Source organism: Neophocaena asiaeorientalis, unplaced genomic scaffold (genome assembly GCF_003031525.2).
Source record: "Neophocaena asiaeorientalis asiaeorientalis breed wild unplaced genomic scaffold, Neophocaena_asiaeorientalis_V1.1 scaffold123, whole genome shotgun sequence".
In the NCBI taxonomy this organism is placed as follows: Eukaryota; Metazoa; Chordata; class Mammalia; order Artiodactyla; family Phocoenidae; genus Neophocaena; species Neophocaena asiaeorientalis.
In genome coordinates this window covers 9,608,492-9,628,540 of record NW_020173666.1, presented here as the reverse complement: position 1 = coordinate 9,628,540, position 20,049 = coordinate 9,608,492, and the positions used below count along the sequence as shown (strand labels likewise).

Genomic DNA, 20,049 nt, shown 5'->3' with positions numbered 1-20,049 from the left:
GTAGCTTTCATATTCCTCCAAGACAAAGGCAAGCGACAATGGCAAAACTTCTGAACGAAGATTTGGTGGTAGCTTGGATCCGGAAAACTGATGAGAAAATTCTATCATTACGTGGTACACTATAGCATTTGGCAAAGCTGAACTTAAAAAAAACAGAATCCTGCCAGTCTGCATCAAGAACAGTGATTTAACATCATGCATCATCTGTACTGCTTTTGTAGCTTTAAATATGTATTCACTGTAATTGTGTTTTAGTTAGTCATATGAAAACTATAAGCTTAAGTTTATATTCATATTCTATATATTTAAAATAAGGTTATTTTAAAATTAACATACATTAATTAAATAATTAACTTTAAAATAACTTAATACTTGAGGGGTGTGGACAAGATCAGAACTCAGAAAAGAAAGAACTCAGGTTAAGTCTTCTCTCTAAGTCAAATGACCTCATCTCCCTCTATTTCTTCACAGAAATAAGGATAATAATCCCATCCACATAGGACTGTTGTGAGGAATAAATGAAACAATGAATATAACTGTGAATGAATACCTTCCCAGCCCTTACTGTGGAAAGTAAGGGCTCTGAATCAAGGGTCTAGACTTTCAGCCTACATTTCTATGCCACCTTGGGCAAATCACCTCACCTTTATGGGAGTCACTTCCCAATTTTCTAAAGCTAGGAGGTAGTTCAGATCAGATTATCTTACAGTTCCTTTTAATATAGCTATAACAGCAGGTGGTTGGGTTTTCCATTGGGATTTCAATGGACTCCTCATTTCCAAATCATACCCACAGTTACTTGGCTTTCCATTACATTTATTTTAAATTTACTATTCTGAGAAATATAAAATTTTATCATTCACTTGTGACCAATGAGCAATTCACAAAAAAACACGGTTAGAAAAGCTAAATTCTCCCATCTATCAGAGAGATTTTTAATATCTTTCTTTGCTTTGTTGTTTTCCGTCCTAGGCAAGTCATATGACCTCTCCACTGCACTGCTTAAAAAGCAGGCTCTGGACACAGAATTGTGAATTTAAATCCTGACTCTACCACTTTTTATCTGGGCAGCCTAGGGCAAATTGCTGAACCTCTCTAAGACTTAATCTTTTGTAACAGTTAAGGAGATGATGGTCCTAAAGCACTCGGCTGTGAAGCCTGATACTTTGGAAAAGCTCAGTGAATGTTAGCTATTATCGGTATTATCATGTTTACTTTTCCTTCCCTTTCATCCTTCGTTTTCCAGTTGCTACAAAGAGAGGCTTGCAGGATGAAGGGGCAATAAGAAAAGTCTGGGGAGCTATGCAAGAGGCGACAAACAATACTCAATTCGTAGGCAGATTAGCAGAAAGAGCAGCCACCACACGCGTCAGGAAACTTAGATTGGATCTGGGTTCTACAGTTTTCTAGCTTTGTGAGTTTCATTAGGATATCTCACCTCTCTAAAGTTTTTGTTCCTCCGCTCTAAACGGAGGCTAGTAATATTTACCCTATTTATTTCACAACACTGTTAGCGAAAGGTTCAAAAACAAGTATTTTATATATACACGAAAACACTTCCTAAAGCCTAAAGTACTAAACAAATCGGTTTTTCTAATTGATGACATTTTGAAGGGACAGGAGTTGGGCTCTACTCTGGCTCTCTCACGAACAAGCTGTGCTGACGTTGTTTAACTCCTCTGGGCCGCATTCACCTGCCAGATGATTATAGCAGTAACTGCCATCTTTGCCTGCGGCTTTACCACACAGCATGCACTGCTCTACGTTCTGGACCTACACGCCAGGTGACCTCTCTCAGCGCCACAATTTTAAAGCAGATATTATGTTCACTTAACAGATCAAAAGAAAAATAGTAACAATAAGGCCAAGAGAAGTTAGAAACCTGCTACCCCGCACCTGCAGTGCTGAGGTTCTAAAAACACCTAACCATAAGAGACTTATTAGCAATCAACAGTCTTGCCTCTAATCACCCGCGACCCCTCACAGCGAGGCTGTAGGTACGCCCATCCACCTGGAGAACTTCATCCACCAATCCCCGGATCCGACCCTCCCCGTTCCTGCCCTGGCCCCGCCTCGCCCCGCCCCCGCCCCGGGCCGCTCCGGCCACCGCCCAACCACTAGAGGCCCGGCGCCGTAGACGCCTCCCCCGCCCTCACGTGCGGAAACCAGCGTGTACCCAGACCTCACCGCGCTTAACCGGACGGGGAGCATGCGCCATGTGTGCGCCTGGACTTCCTGTTCGCGTCCCATCGCTTCCGGCGGGGTACGTCTGACCAATAAGGCAGGCCCGGAGGCGGGCCATTGTTCTACCCGGCTCTTCGCCCACCTTCACTTAAGGAACCGCGGGGAAGGACCTGCGTGAGACTTGTTCGGTGGGGTTGGGGCTCATGGCCGCCTCCAGGACGCTCGGCACTTTCCGTCTCCCGCCGTTACCCACGATTCGAGAAATCATTAAGTTGTTTAGACTGCAAGCCGTGAAGCAGCTATCCCAGAATTTTCTCTTGGACTTGAGGCTGACAGGTGGATGGCTTATCAGTGCTCCCCGGATGTCTTCCCCCCGCGTCCCTGGGGCGTGGGTCGGGGGCGGGTCGCGCGGACCCTGCGGGCGGGTGACGGGGGACAGGCACAGGCGTGTAGTGGACTTAAGTCAGGCCCTTCTGCCGCTTTGAACTGAAAGAACTCCGGAGTCCCGCCGCCCAGGAGAGGTGGAATGCGTTGTTTGCTCAGGGGTGTTTGCCGTGGGCTCTTGAAGGCAGGTTGTGCGGACGCCGAGCAAACACTAGGCGTAGAAGGGTTCGCGTTTCCTGAAAGGCGGTTTTGGAATTCGAGTCTCGGTGTGTTAATAATACGAAATACACCGCACGTGTTGACTAGATTGGCTTTTTATGCAGTTAAATTAAAGCAGGGATTTTATCAGTGACAGCGTCGGAAGAGTGTCAGTTTCATGGGATTCGTTATGTAAACGTTTACCTGTTGAGTCTAATCCTCGAGGATTTTAGATTAAACCAGCCCCTATGTGCTAGAGCTGAAGATGGGATATGCGAGTGAGCAAGGCGAAGCCTGTCCCCAAGGAGTTTACATTTTAGTCAGTTTACATTCCCACTCCTGAAGTAACATTTAAAGTACAATAAAATTCACCTGTTTGAAGCGCACAGTGTGATACATTTTGACAAACGTGTATATTCGTTTAACCGCTACCACCGTTTCTGAGTGTTGGTCGTTCTAAAAGCTGAGACTTCAATAATACGATGTATATCAAATGTGTCCACTAGTTCACGGTTGGAGTACTTCCCGTTTCTGAGGTTTTGATATTTCATTCTGTTTGGCCCCTCTTCAGAAACTGAAAGGATCAGTAAATCACACCCCGAAAGTTCATCTTCTGTTAAATGAAGTACAGTCCACAAAGCATGGATAGGATGTTTTATCTTTTGGACATAGAATAGCAGTGTGGACAGGCCAGTAGCAGTATAACTGGGTAAAAATAGCTTAACGTGGTTTCAGTTTTCTCATCTTTTAATTCGAGGAGAGCTCTACTATAAGAGCTTTAAAAGGTTACCCACCTCTCAGATTCTTTGCTTCTGGTAGTAAACCAGGACCAACCTTTATCTACTAGTCATTAGGCACATTCTAGGTATAGAGCACCGTTTTCAGGACTGAAAATACAGGTCTTTAAATTTCCAAAAGAGTCCTTCATGTACATTTTTCATGTGAGTCTTTATTCACCTTTAGGAATAAATTCTGGAATCTAGGTACTATTATTCCCTCTTCTATAGGAACCAAAGTGAAGGGAAATTAAGGTACTTGTGTGAGGTGAGAAGCTCAGGTGTGAGCAGAGCAAGATGGAAACCCAAGCGTAGTGAATTGACAGTGCCTCTGATAGTCATTTGTATTTGAATGTTTCTGAAAAGTTGAAGGTGGAACGACTGTCCTACCTACTGCGGTAGCTCTCCATTAAAAAAAAAATGAGAATATTAAATTCACGATACCTGTGCTTAATGCAGACTCTCTGTTCCCTCCGAGAGGCGTTGGTCTTTAGTGGAGGAAGGATTGGCTTTAGGATTGACACCTGAGCTGGAGTCCCTTCTCTTCCATTTGCTTTCTAGGTGACCTCACCCAAATAAACTAATAAACAAGGAAACCAGGAAGTGTAGAGAAGTTAAACTGGGATAGTAGTTCTTAGTTAATGTGCTGTAAGGATTTGCTGTGAGAAAGCATGTAAAGCACCTGTAACAAATAGGTGGTCAGTGGGTGCAAGTTTTCTCCTGGCGCCCATTAAAGAGAAAACTATTTTTGGATGGTTGAGAGCCTGTTTTTGCTTCTAAGCCTACAAGGGTTGGTTATCAATAATAGAAGCAAAAATGAGACTGTAGTGAGCAATGCAGTGGAGTGCTGGTATGTTTTCAGTGGCTAAATTTCCACTATCCCAGGAAGCCCAATTGCTTGGATTTTAATATCTCAGTCAATAAAACCAGTCTGCTGTTTGTTTTCCCAGAAGTGATGGTTGATTGCAGTGAACCCCAGTAGTCTACTTTTCCATGATTTCTTAAGGTCTGCTTACTTAGATCGATTAATTAAAAAATGAATTTTCTCAGATCAACTTGCACGTTTGCAAAGCTTAAAAAGCCTCCACTGCTAAATGTCACTTTTTCCTGAAAATAACCGAGAATCCAAGTTTCTGCAAGTCCTCTCAGCTAGGAACTTGTTGCCATTGCCCTATTGACCACCAACCAGATGCCTGCTAGTAAAAAGAGAGACTGCCAGCACTTTCTGCTTCTGGAGTTTTAACTTGCAGCACTGGAAATTCTGAGTGTGAAACTCATCTTGCTTATTCAGGTATTCAGCGTTAAACAGCTGTAGAGAAGTGGTACGTGCTTTTCCAGGCAGTTCTTCATAGGAATTGATTGGTTTGGCAGAGAAAGACCATGTCGGCTAAATTTACGTTAAGGAAATTTGTTACGGTAATCTTATTTTTATTAAGGGTTTGGTACAATTCACCAGTTATATGGTAGAATGTTGAATGGCCCCTATATGTTGGTTTAGGTTGAGCGTTAAATAATCGGATAAATATTCAATATATTATATATAAAAGATTAGTTGATTGAGTAATTGCTGATAAGAATTTGTGTAGATTATTTTTCTTTTTAAATTCCATATGTTGAAATTTGCCAAGGTAATCGACTGAAACTTTCTTTTCTCTAGATAAAATTGTAAGGAAAGCTGGCAGTCTGACAAATGCTTATGTTTATGAAGTGGGCCCTGGGCCTGGGGGAATCACAAGATCCATTCTCAATGCCGGTGTTGCTGAACTTCTGGTGGTTGAAAAGGATAGTCGATTTATTCCTGGATTACAGGTGAGATATTTGGTGTCTTTTTTAGGAGGCAAAAACTCAATATAAATCTTCAAACAACGCTTCTTAAATCCCAGGGTATCCAAGGATTCTGTAGTTTGCTCCTCAAAGTGCAGCTCTCCAGGCTTCGTTCCAGAGATTGATTCCATAGTCTGCAGTGGTATAGGAATCTGCATTTCTGGCCAGCATGCCCACATGAACTGTTGGCCACAGCTTGAATAAACCTGCTTTATGCATTGATACTAAACAAACTAATTGCCTTGTGTGACCTTTTTTTAATCTACTAATAGCTGTGCATGTCATGGCCCATTCTTTGAAAAATAAGTAAAACTAAGTAATGCCAATACTGATTTCTGAGAACCTCATTTAAATTCAGAAAATCATGTCTACAAGCAAAAGATGAAGACGTATGCCTCATCGAGAGAGACTAATTGTTAAGCTTAGGCATTTGTATAAGGATTTTTTAAGTGAAGAAATTAAGTTGTACCATTGTACATGTAGAGTTAAGATGAGGTTTAAATGAAATGATACATGCATCTAAAACAGTAGGTGATGTCATATGGGAAATATTTGAAGGAGTTGGGTGTGTTTCAACAGAAGAGAAGCCTTGAGTGAGGGGATTGACAGCTGCCTATGAGAGGTTGTGGTGGGGGAGGATCAGCTTATTTTGGTTTTCTCTAGAAGGGAACTAAAACAGGTAAGAACTGAGGGGGGAACTAAAACAGGTAAGAACTGAGGGAGGCAGACGTGGATTTAAAATGAGGAGGGACTTATATTTTTGAAACAGTGGCAAACAGTGGAACAGATTATATCGGGGATCTTGTAAAGGAAATTCTTCATGGGGGGCACTTAATGCACTTAAAAGAGTCTTTGTTTGATTCCTCTGCAATTCTGAAACTTTAAAAGAGCCCTTAGCCTTTAGTTCATATGAGTAGCAATTTATTAGGCGCGTCCAGCAGAATAATAAAATTATCTACATTGTTACTTTCATACCAGAGGACAAATTGGTTTAAAATTAGGACGTTCTGATACTTTTGTATGAATTAATGGATAACTGTTTAATTTCCGCCGGAACAGTTAGAAAAATTTTGTTTGAAAATCTAGGGCTTTGTGTTCATGCCTCTGAATTTTTTTTAGAAACCTAGTGATTTTTTTCTCATTATTTTGCTATTTCTAGTTTTTATGCTTTAAACAATTATGTATTTAGTTTCATCTAATTTTGCCAGCCTTTATTCATAGAATTGGTTTCAGATTTATAACTTTATTTGAGGAAAGAGCGGTGTATCAGTGGGAGGTGGAAGTGATGATATTGTTATTTTTGGTGAGAGCATAAGGTGATAAAAAGTAACTGAATAACACTATGTAATTCCCTGCAGGTTTATTTATCTAACCCTTTTGTGGGCATAGAGAAGAAGACTCATCTGACCTTTTTCCCCTTAAAGGGACATCTTAACCCTAAATCTCACCCTCTCTTATGTGTAATTCTTTCTCATTAGGCAGGGAGGTGAATCACATTTCTCATCGCCAGCTTAATTTATATATTCTCCTCTCTGATCTCAACTAAAGATCTTTGAAGACAGACTAAAACACAACTGTACTCTTCTCACCTGCCCACCCCCACCGCCTGTGCAAGTTCCTGCATTCCTAACCTCTGCCTTGTTTTATTTGTCTCGTGAGATTTATTATCGTCTGACACACTATACGTTCTTCTTTGTTGTCAGTCTCACCTCGTGGAATGTGAGCGTCATGAGGGTAGAGATTTTTGTTTGGTTTGTTCCCTGACATGTAAGAGTGCCTGGCACATAGCAGCAGGTGTTCAGTAGTGTCTCACGTGGGAGATAAATAAATGTTGCTCTGTCTTTGTAGGGATCTATCTAATTAGCTGATTAAATGTGTTATTTAATGGTGAAAGTGAATAGTTGTGTAGCATTGATTATCAAAAGAGTTTTGTTGTTTTTTCCCTAACCATGAAGGTTGATTTCAAGGTAAATTACTGTGCAAGAAATGTGTATTTGACTTCTTTTTTGTCTCTGTAGAAGAGGCAAAATTAATTTTTAGTGTCTTATATGCAGGAAAGGAATTTACGTTAAAAAGAAATGTTGGGTACTAAAATATCAAATAGACTTCTTTTTCCTGTAAAGAATGTTTCAATATGTAAAACCACTTTCTTTTAGAGGTACTAAATTAATCATAAAACTCAGTGAAGGCAGAAGGAGAGTGATCTATTTTAAGGATTCCATTTTAGTGATATCTAAGCTAATAGAATTACTTTTTAAAGAAATTGTAATAATTTATAAGATGTCTGCTAGCTGAAAGTATGTCATTTGTAGCTTAATTCAATTCTTAAAATATTATCACGAGGCAGCCTAAGGGAAAGAACATAGTGATAACATAGGTTTCACCATCAGCATGTTGTAATGTAAGAAAACACGTCTGATACGTGGAAGCATTGTAGTCTGAGTTTGTAGCGAAGAACAGACTGTTAGCATCAAATGGCTTGTGTTTGACTTCAGGCTCTACCGTTTACTATTTATATGACTTTGGGCAGGTAACTATCGCTCTGTGCCTTGGTTTGTTCATAGGATTGCTATGGATTAAATGAATGCCTTATCTTAGTGGGCACTCAATACAGTTTTTTTTTTTTTAAAGAAGATGTTGGGGGTATGAGTTTATTAATTTATTTTTGCTGTGTTGGGTCTTCGTTTCTGTGCGAGGGCTTTCTCTAGTATGGCAAGCGGGGGCCACTCTTCATCGCGGTGCGCGGGCCTCTCACTATCACAGCCTCTCTTGTTGCGGAGCACAGGCTCCAGACGCGCAGGGTCAGTAGTTGTGGCTCACGGGCCTAGTTGCTCCGCGGCATGTGGGATCCTCCCAGACCAGGGCTCGAACCCGTGTCCCCTGCATTAGCAGGCAGAGTCTCAACCACTGCGCCACCAGGGAAACCCTCAATACAATTTTTGTTATAAGTACCCCATGCCTTGGGCACTTTTGGTAATTAAGGATTGTTCATGAGACTGCTGATCTGAAAAGAGGTATAGGAGAAAAGTAATGTTGTTCCTTTGGAGCACTGGAAAATCCCCAGTGCTGTAGAAACATGGGGACTTTCTCCAACTCATCACACTAGTATTGGACACGTGGAGGTTCTTTCTCTCTTACTGTGGTTGCATTTTCTTGTGATTGTGCATAAAACTTAGTTTTTATCATGTAGAGTTTATCAATTTTTTTTAATTTGATAAGGAGAGTGATCTATTTTAAGGATTCCATTTTAGTGATATCTAAGCTAATAGAATTACTTTTTAAAGAAATTGTAATAATTTATAAGATGTCTGCTAGCTGAAAGTATGTCATTTGTAGCTTAATTCAATTCTTAAAATATTATCACGAGGCAGCCTAAGGGAAAGAACATAGTGATAACATAGGTTTCACCATCAGCATGTTGTAATGTAAGAAAACACGTCTGATACGTGGAAGCATTGTAGTCTGAGTTTGTAGCGAAGAACAGACTGTTAGCATCAAATGGCTTGTGTTTGACTTCAGGCTCTACCGTTTACTATTTATATGACTTTGGGCAGGTAACTATCGCTCTGTGCCTTGGTTTGTTCATAGGATTGCTATGGATTAAATGAATGCCTTATCTTAGTGGGCACTCAATACAGTTTTTTTTTTTTTAAAGAAGATGTTGGGGGTATGAGTTTATTAATTTATTTTTGCTGTGTTGGGTCTTCGTTTCTGTGCGAGGGCTTTCTCTAGTATGGCAAGCGGGGGCCACTCTTCATCGCGGTGCGCGGGCCTCTCACTATCACAGCCTCTCTTGTTGCGGAGCACAGGCTCCAGACGCGCAGGGTCAGTAGTTGTGGCTCACGGGCCTAGTTGCTCCGCGGCATGTGGGATCCTCCCAGACCAGGGCTCGAACCCGTGTCCCCTGCATTAGCAGGCAGAGTCTCAACCACTGCGCCACCAGGGAAACCCTCAATACAATTTTTGTTATAAGTACCCCATGCCTTGGGCACTTTTGGTAATTAAGGATTGTTCATGAGACTGCTGATCTGAAAAGAGGTATAGGAGAAAAGTAATGTTGTTCCTTTGGAGCACTGGAAAATCCCCAGTGCTGTAGAAACATGGGGACTTTCTCCAACTCATCACACTAGTATTGGACACGTGGAGGTTCTTTCTCTCTTACTGTGGTTGCATTTTCTTGTGATTGTGCATAAAACTTAGTTTTTATCATGTAGAGTTTATCAATTTTTTTTAATTTGATGCTTTTTACACCTTAGTTTTAAAATAATTGGCCCAAACTAAGAATTTCTCCTACATTTTCTTCTGGATGTTTTATCTGGATGTGGAATCTTAAAACAACAACAACGAAACAAAAGTGAACTCCTAGATGCAGAGAACAGGTTGGTGACTGCCAGAGGCTGGGGGTTGGGCTTGGGTGAACTGGGTGAAGTTAGTCAAAAGGTACAAACTTCCAGTCATAAGTCCTGGGGATGTAATGTAGAGCGTGCTGACTACAGTTAATACTGTACTGTATATGTTAAAGTTGCTAAGAGAATGAATCTTAAAAGTGCTCATCAAAAAAAAAAAAGTGCTCATCACAAGAAGAAAAGTTTGTGTGTGGTGATACTTTCACAGTGTACACATATATCTAATCATTATGTTGTGCCCCGGAAACTAACATAATGTTATATGTTAATTGTATCTTAGTTTTTTAAAAGTTGTGCTAATTGAGTTGAAAGCTTATTTCCTGAATAATGTACAAATTCTTAGAATCATAAGCAACATAAGATCCAGTGGTTTTCAAAGTTCAGTTGACCCTAGAACAACACGGATTTGAACTGCAGTGGTCCACTTATACACAGATTGTTTTTTTCAGTAAATACATGCAGTACTGCACGATCCAAGGTTAGTTGAATTTGAGGTTGAACAGGTACAGAGGGCTGATTATGGGACTTGAGTATCTGAATTTAGGTATTCTCAGCAGGTCCTAGAACTAATCCCCTGCAGATACCAAGGGATGATTGTAAATGGGAAGGAGAAAAATAAAATCCCTCTCCAATTTTCCAAGTGTTGATTAAGTAGAGACCTTAATTTGGTAGTTAGAGGGCCGCCTCGTTGGTTTGCTCCAGGTGAGCCAAATTATAAACTGCCAGAACTTGCTCTCCTCTTGTTCTAAACGTTCCACGACAAAACAAAAATAACAGTGAAAGGCAGAAGTCTCACTTTGATCTTCTTTTTGCACAATGAGAGGAACATGAACCTTGAAAATCTACAAATACACAGTTTGGAGTAAAATATTACAATAAATCCCTATGAATCACTAGGTAATATTAGTTCCTTACAATGAGCAGAAAAATTATGAAGGTATCTCTAAAATATTTTCAGTAAGGAAACTTTAGACACTAATCTTAGCGAGATCATTCTAACTCTAAATTCTCAAAATGGAGTCAATATAATTTGCTTCCACCTTACCCCATATAAGTGCATGAAATTTTAGCACTTAAATTTAATGCATGTTTCAGAGTCACAGTACTTTGAGAAATTAAAAAAAACAAAAAGCCAAAACCCAAACGAAGAATTTCTCCTGTCTTCTAGAAGTTTCATAGTTTTAACTTTTACATGTAGGCCTATGACACATTTTGAGTTAACTTTTGTGTATATTGTGATGTGAGGGTAAAGATTTTTTTTTTGCACCATTTGTTGAGAATATTATCTTTTCCTCATTGAGTTGCCTTGTTACTGTTGTCAAAAATCAATTAGGTTTACGTGTGTTGGTCCATATCTGGACTTCCAATTCTGTTTTATTGATCTATAGGTCTGTGTTTTCACCAATACCAATCTGTGTTGATTACCGTAGCTTTATAGTAAGACTTGAGAGCAGGTCATGTAAGTCTTCCAACCTTGTTCTTCTTTTTCAAAATTGTTTTTGCTATTCTAGATCCTTTGCATTTCCAAATAGTTTTAAAATCATATTGGCAATTTCCACTTTGAAAAAAAAAGCCTCACGTGATTGCGATTGGATTAAAACTGTAGATCACTTTAGGGAGAACTGGCATCTTAATAGTATCGTCTTCTGATGCATGAACGTGACATATTGCCCCATTTATTAGGTTTTCTCTAATTTCTCATGGCCATGTTTTATAGTTCTTAGTAGACAAGTCTTGCACACCTTTTGTCAGATTTACCCTTAACTATTTCGTATTCTTTGATACTGTTGTACATGGTATTGGTTTTTAATTTTAACTCAAAGTTGTTTGTTGTTACTATGTAGAAATACCATTTTTTTTTAGATATTGACTTTGTATTCCTACAACCTTGCTATACTCACTTATTAGTAGCTGTTTTATAGATTTCCTTAGTATTGTCTGCATATATTATTTCATCTGCAAATAAAGACAGTTTCACCTCCTCCATTCCAATCTATTTGTCACTGTTTTTCTTCATCTTGCACTAAGACCTACAGTACAGTGTTTAACAGAAGTGGTAGGAGTGAACATCCTTGTCTTTCTCGGGTCTTAGGGGAAAAGCATTCAGACTCTTAACCATTGAGTACGATGTTAGTTGTAGGTTTTTCCTGGATCTCCTTTTTCCGGCTGAAGAAGGTCCCTTCTGTTCTTAGTTTGCTGAGAAGTTTGTTTGTTTTAAATAATGAATGGATATTGGATTTGCAAGAATACTTTTTCTGAGTTTTTGAGATAATTGTATGGTTTTCTTTTTTAACATAGCAAATTATATTGATTTTTCTAATGGTAAATAAACCATCTGTAGAATCTGTAATGATGTCCCCTCTCTCATTCCTGATGTTGGTAATTAGCATATCTCTCTTTACTGGTCAGTCTGGCTACAGAGTAGTCAACCTTATTGATCTTAAACAAAAACAGCTCTGGAATCACTGGGTTTTCTCTATTTTCTTATTTCATAGATTTCTGCTCTGAAATTTTTGTTCCTCTTGCTTTGGGTTTAATTTGTTCTTTCTGTAGTTTAAGGTGGAAACTAAAGTCATTGATTTGAAGCCTTTCTTATTTTCTTATAGGTGTTAGTACAATAAATTTCCCTCTCAGTACACCTTTAGGAGACTCCTACAAATTTTGATATGTTGTTTTCATTTTCATTGCATTCAGAATACTTTCTAATTTCCTTTTTCTTGTTAATATTTTTTGAGATATTAAAGAAAGACTTTAGCTCAGATTTCCCTTATAGTTTCTTATTTGACTTGTGGATTATTTAGAAGTGTATCATTTAGTTTGCAAATTTGGGGGCTTTTCAGACCTCTTTCTGTTATTCTAGTTTAATTTCATTGTAATCAGAGAACATACTTTGCATGAGTCGAATCATTTTTTATTAATTCAGACTTGTTCATGGCATGTGGAATATGATCTGTCTTGGTAAACGTTTCTTGAAAAGAATATGCATTCTGCTGTTGTTGGATGCAGCATAAATTTCAATTAGGTCAGTTGGCATTACTCAAGTCTTCTATCTCCTTAGTGATTTCCTGTCTACTTGTTCAATCATTTATTGAGAGAAAGGTATTGAAATCTTGTACTCCAATTGCAGATTTGTCTGTCTCTCCTATCGGTTTTTGTTTCACCTATTTTTAAACACTGTTTTTAGGTGCATAAACATTTAGGATTGTTATATCTTTGTTATGGATTGGCTTCTTTATCATTTTGAAATGAACTTCCTGATCCCTGGTGATATTCTTTCCTCTGAAATCTACATTGTCTGATATTAATATAGCCATTCCGTCTTTCTTTTGATTAGTGTTAGAATGGTATATCTTTTCCACGCTTTTTACCTATTTCTGTTTTTATATTTTAAGTGTGTTTCTCAGAGGCAAGTGTGTAGTGGATCTTGCATTTTTCCCACCACTCTGGCCATCTCTGCCTTATGTATTAGTTTTCTATTGTTGCTGTAACAAATTACCACAAATTCAGTAGCTTAAAGTGACAAATTTTTATCCTACAGTTCTGGGTGTCAGAAGTCTAAAAGCAAGGTCAGCAGGGCTGTATTCTGCTGGAGGCTTCAAGGGAGAATGTTTCCTTGCCTTTTTCAGCTTCTAGAGGCCACCTGCCATCATTAGCTCATGTACCTCTCACTTCTACATCTCTACTATTGCCTCTAATCCTCCTGCCTCTCATCACCTTTGTGATTACATTGGACCCACTTGGATAATTTAGGCTTATTTCCCCACCTCAAGATCTTTTTTTTTTTTTTTTTTTGTGGTACGCGGGCCTCTCACTGTTGTGGCCTCTCCCGTTGCGGAGCACAGGCTCTGGACGCGCAGGCTCAGTGGCCATGGCTCACGGGCCCAGCCCCTCCGCGGCATGTGGGATCTTCCCGGACCGGGGCACGAACCCGTGTCCCCTGCATCGGCAGGCAGACTCTCAACCACTGCGCCACCAGGGAAGCCCTGCTGTCATTCTTATCTTTGCTTCTGTCTTTTTTCTCTGGCTGTTTTTAAGATTTTTTTCTTTATCACTGGTTTTGAGCATTTTCATCATGATGTGCCTTGGTGTCATTTTCTTCATGTTTCTTGCATGTGGGGCAGTGAGAGCTTCTTGGATCTGCAGGTTTTCCTGCACTTCCTGTTGTCCAGTGTCTGAATATTGCCTCAACTATTTTGTCCGTTTCTCATTTAAGGCAAAAGAATGTATCTGGTCTCCTGTATTTCATCTCGACCAGAGTAAGAAGCTCTGGGAGTCTTCCTGACCGTTAAGTTATGTGTTTATTTCATGGAATTTTGGAGATAGTAAGGCGTTGATTATTGTCAGTGTTACCTCTGGGATTTTATAGTAGGTAAATAGAGTGATTATTTCTTGATAGGCAAAGTAGAGAGTTCATGGCACTGAGAATCAAATAGGCTGATGTTCAGATATCATATATGTCACTCACTAGCTTTGTGACCCTGAGCTTGCCTTTGAATCTTTTGTAGCTTCAGCTTTCTCATCTGCAGCATGGGAATGATAGTTATCTTTTGTGGTTATTACAAGGATAGATAGAAATTTATGTAAAGAGCCAGGCCTATTGCCAGTAGTCAATAAACGGTTGCCAGGCCTATTGCCAGTAGTCAATAAACGGTTGCTATTATAACTATTCTCCTTCCCTGTCGTCTTGTAAAGGGACATATAAAGTAATCTAGTCATCCTGACAAAAGGAGCTGTTTTTAATCAGAGGTAGTAGAATTTTGAAATTCTTTCGTCGCTAGCAAATTTTAAGTAAGGAGGACTTTCTGTTGTGATAATTACATACTTTACACATGTAAGTTACTTGATATAGCTATAATCGTAGTTAATCATAACATAGACAGCACTCAACCAATTAGCAAAAGGTGACTTACAGCCAAAGTGCTTTCCTAGTCCACTGTAAGTCGTAAGTACAGAGATCAATGCTAGAAGCAGACCCACTGACAAGAGCAGGAAGTAACAATTATTACTGTGGCAGAAAAGCTATAAAAAGCAAATATAAAACTGAAAGAAAGCACAGCACTAAGGGATCATAACCATTGAGGCCTTTGCTCTACAGGCAGCAGTGACCCAAGTCATCAAGAAAGGGTGAAATTGGGTGCATTGTTCGTGGGGTAGGAAGAGAATTGTGCAATACAGTTTAGAAAGATTTCCACCTGTGTGTTTCTGTTGAAGAAATGTTAACACCTAAAGGAGTTACATTGGTTGAATAGAAAATTTATTAAATCAAACATCTAATTCCTTGATGAGTCTGAGTAAGTGAGTTTCTACTGTACATGTTCTGGTCCTGTTTAAAAAGCAAAGCAGGCTGACTTTTTGAAATCATGCTGTAATCTTCACCCTTAGAAAAGTCATTTGTAACATTATCTTAAATTCCTTTTGAATAATAGCATTAGTCTTTTCTCTGTGTTCTATTTAATAAAAAAAACTTTTTTTCACCTATTGTGTTTCATACTGTAGATCCCTTATCATATAGTTTGCCTAACAGTTTTGTCCAGCCCTTATTTCAACAGTGTTTGGGTTCCTACTTTGTGGCAAGTTAGAAGGAAGGTAGTATCACTGGGCTGGGTAATTAATCTTTAGCCCACTGTACAGTGTTGGCTGCCATGAGCCCCTCACCATGAGAAGGTGGCATAAAACATACAAAATGGCTATTTGATACAGTTTTTCTCAAGGAATTGGTAATTGGGCATAAGTACCTTATAATTGGGTATAAGTTCTTTCCTCATCAAATTAGATCACCAGCAAACTATCTAGTTAGACCATAGCTACTTGCCCCCCACAGAAAGCATTCACTAAGACCTTGACTTGTTAGAGGAGAGAGATTTTTAGGTGACCATGTGAAGAATACTTTTGCATTTGTTTTCTCACTTTTATTAAAGGCATTCTCTGTTTGTTCCTTGTACCCTTTACAAAACTTAATACCAGAAAAACACATGATCTCTTGGAAACTGGGTATAATTACTTCCAATACTGAGTGAAAATGATATAATTCAGTATGTCAGCTGTGAGATCTAACATCTCCAGGATTGTTACGATGTAAAGCTCTCACGATTTACATGCATGTTTCTCCTATCGTGGTTTGGCTTTCTTTCTTCTTTTACAGCTTTATTTAATGAATATTTTTTACTCAAAGCTTACTCATGCCTCATTTTGGAAGAATATAGGATTGGAAACTAAAATAAAAATGATAGAATAATTTGAGTGTCTGTATAAATACCCATTTGGCTGTAATCAAGTGTGTGCATTCATAGCTGTGCCTTTGAGCACATTATGAGGCAACACCTCCAATGTTTTGAAGTGTTATTCTTGAAGGGTTGTAATAGTGATCTTTCCCACCCCTTCGTCGTTCCCCAAACATCATTATGATGATGAAAACATTTTCCTCTATTAGTGGTTAGTTAGAAGGTCTTTCTATGTCATTGCTGAATATCATCAGGTGTTGAAATGGCTGCTGTCTGTAATCATGCTGTCGTTTCAGTTTGTATAGCATTTTCTTTTTTTTGGCCTCCATAATTGCTTCAGGGCCTTGCCATAAAACTGAACACCAGCATTCATTCCTTCTGCAGTGGGGAGTGGGAAAGGGGAAGATTAAGCTACAGAGTGGTCCTGGAAACGGTAGACCTTTTAAAGGACAGGACGACTTGCTGTTTCACAGACTGACACTTACGCCTGAAGGGGAATCCAAAAAAAAAAAGCAACTTTAAACTTAGAAAAGGAAGGTGAATGTGTATTATATCAGGTTTCTGGTATGCAGCTGTGTGTGTCAAGGTGGAAAAAATTAACACTTCAAACTTGGTTATCAGAGCATGTAGATTAATGCCAAAAAGCCAAATTTACATTGTTTTAATCTTAATTACTGATTACTTCATTACTTTCTATATATTGACATGTGAAACATAAGCTTTTAGTTCTGCCTCTTAGTTTTTGGTATGCTTATTTGTTTTAATTATGTGAAGCATAATTATAGAAAAAAATTTTAAGTTCTTCATTGATGGTAAATGCTAACATTAAATACACAGTTTTTATACAGTAAGAACCTGTCCCATAGAGAGCTATCTCCTTTTTTATTTTTATGGTATATTGAGGTTATTATATTTTCTAAGATTAATTGTCTGGAACTCATCAGATTAAGTTTTAGCAAATCTTGGTAACTTAAAATAATCCATAAGTACATTAATATCAGAGGTACGCAATTATTTTTGCCGAACTACCATGGCTAAATGTATCAAAGCAGATGATTCCCAGACTTAAAATGTTTAGCCTCTAATTAGTATATGCATTTCAGCTATGCATTTCTCAACTTCTAATTGATTTATCAGTGAAATAAATCTTTGCAGGTTTCTGGACCCTACAAATTTTGGGAGCCCCAAATCTCACAGGCTAGGAGAGGAGTATTCCAGCTTCACAGAAAACTGAATGCCATTTGAGCATTCACTTATTCATCAAATATATATGAAGCACTACTGCGTACTATTGCAGCTGTAGGGGATATTAAGCTAGATAAGAAACAGGTGCCCTTAAGGGACCTATGTTGTTGCAGGGAAAAGAAACTTAAGTATACATAATTGTAATACACAGTGCTCTCAAGAAGCATGTGCAAGACACATTGCTGCCCCAAAGGTGTAAGTGATCTACAACTGGGTGCCCTGGTCCATGTCTCCTCTCTGGCTTCTGTGGTGGTGCTTTCATCCATCCTCAGTTGCCTCAGTTAGTGAAGAGGAGAGTTAGGAGAATTAGTTAGCTTTAATTGAGCTAGAGAAGAAGGTCCAAGGGATGCTCAGGGCAAAAGTTCCTTGAATTGGAGCCAAGGTTCTCTGAGCTCCATGAGCTGAGATTTAATGTGGGTAGAGGGTTACCTCTTCCTTTGTAACCTACTTTAGATGTGTTTATTTTCATTGATTTTAGTCACTCCTGCATGTTGAGCTTTATAAGCTCAGGGATTGCATCTGTTTTTTTTGTTGTTGTTTGTTTTTTAACTAAGGACTTAAAGAATCAAGCTTTGTGTTGGGTCCAGGGCACTTAACACAATGCAGATTTATAGATGGCTTAGCTGTAAGGCTCTTTTTAGTTAGGTGCCAGCACTTCAGTATTTTAAGAGCATTTCTTAAGATGTGATGCGAAGATGGATGAGATGCAGGGAAAAAAAAAAGATTAAGGAAAGAGTACGTTTTTCCTTTATTTATTTTTCTTTTTTACTCAGAAAAACTGAAGGAAGAGGAAGGAAAGCAAATAGTGGAAGGTAGAAATAGGCTGAGAGGTAGCTTTTGTTAAAACATGCAGGGTGGGCTTCCCTGGTGGTGCAGTGGTTGAGAGTCCGCCTGCCGATGCAGGGGACACGGGTTCGTGCCCCGGTCCGGGAAGATCCCACATGCCGTGGAGCGGCTGGGCCCTTGAGCCATGGCCGCTGAGCCTGCGCTTCCGGAGCCTGTGCTCCGCAACGGGAGAGGCCACAACAGTAAGAGGCCCGCGTACCACAAAAAAAAAAAAAAACAAAACCATACAGGGTAATTCATTAGGTTGCAAGTGCCTGTGGATCAGAAGTACTTTAGGGGTACTCTGGTCAAGGAAGTGATTCAGACTCTGCCACGTACAGCTTGGCGACAACACATGACTTTCTGCTTGTTTGACTCTAGTCGTCGATTAAGTTAAAGATCTTGGTAATATGTAGAATCCTTTGTATATATTTAGGCTACAAAGATTTAGTTGAATTAAGTCCATCTCTCCTATGATTTGCTCCTAATTAATTCTCAGTATTTCATTATAATGTCCTTAGTCTCTAATTTATTTTTTAATCAATAATTTTTAATTGAAGTATAGTTGGCTTACAATGTTGTGTTAATTTCTGTTGTACGGCAGACTGATTTGGTTATACATATATATACGTTCTTTTTTTATATTATTTTCCATTATGGTTTATCATAGAATATTGAATATAGTTCCCTGTGCTACACAGTAGGACCTTGGTGTTTATCCATCCTACGTATAATAGCTTGAATCTGCTAACCCCAAACTCTCAATCCTTCCATTCCCCACTCCCCCTTCCTCCCTTGGCAACCACCAGTCTGTTCTCTATGTCCGTGATTCTGTTTGTTTCAAGATAGGTTCATTTGTGTCATATTTTAGATTCTACATGTGTTACCATATGCTATTTGTCTTTTCCTTTCTGACTTCACTTAGTATGATAATCTCTAGTTGCATCAGTGTTGCTGCAAATGGCATTATTTCGTTCTTTTTTGTGGCTGAGTATAGTATTCCATTGTATATATGTACCACATCTTCTTTATCCATTCATCTGTCGATGGACATTTAGGTTGTTTCCATGTCTTGACTGTTGTGAATAGTGCCACTGTGAACATTAGGGTGCATGTATCTTTTTGAATTATAGTTTTGTCTGAATATATGCTCAGGAGTGGGATTGCTGGGTCATATGGCAATTCTATTTTTAGTTTTCTAAGGAACCTCCGTACTGTTTTCCACATTGACTACACCAACTTACATTCCCATGGCGACAACACATGACTTTCTGCTTGTTTGACTCTAGTCGTCGATTAAGTTAAAGATCTTGGTAATATGTAGAATCCTTTGTATATATTTAGGCTACAAAGATTTAGTTGAATTAAGTCCATCTCTCCTATGATTTGCTCCTAATTAATTCTCAGTATTTCATTATAATGTCCTTAGTCTCTAATTTATTTTTTAATCAATAATTTTTAATTGAAGTATAGTTGGCTTACAATGTTGTGTTAATTTCTGTTGTACGGCAGACTGATTTGGTTATACATATATATACGTTCTTTTTTTATATTATTTTCCATTATGGTTTATCATAGAATATTGAATATAGTTCCCTGTGCTACACAGTAGGACCTTGGTGTTTATCCATCCTACGTATAATAGCTTGAATCTGCTAACCCCAAACTCTCAATCCTTCCATTCCCCACTCCCCCTTCCTCCCTTGGCAACCACCAGTCTGTTCTCTATGTCCGTGATTCTGTTTGTTTCAAGATAGGTTCATTTGTGTCATATTTTAGATTCTACATGTGTTACCATATGCTATTTGTCTTTTCCTTTCTGACTTCACTTAGTATGATAATCTCTAGTTGCATCAGTGTTGCTGCAAATGGCATTATTTCGTTCTTTTTTGTGGCTGAGTATAGTATTCCATTGTATATATGTACCACATCTTCTTTATCCATTCATCTGTCGATGGACATTTAGGTTGTTTCCATGTCTTGACT

At 38.9% G+C, this 20,049-nt stretch overlaps 1 protein-coding gene across 1 annotated transcript in view; it reads left to right on the top strand.

Annotated features, from left to right (window-relative positions):
* Nucleotides 1-2,327: 2,327 nt before the first annotated feature.
* TFB1M (transcription factor B1, mitochondrial) overlaps nt 2,328-20,049 on the top strand; it is a 59,764-nt gene continuing 42,042 nt past the window's right edge. Inside the window, 2 exon segments of the mRNA XM_024747922.1 lie at nt 2,328-2,520; nt 5,200-5,351. Of these exon segments, the coding sequence (XP_024603690.1) occupies nt 2,388-2,520; nt 5,200-5,351 (285 nt within the window). The 5' untranslated portion in view covers nt 2,328-2,387.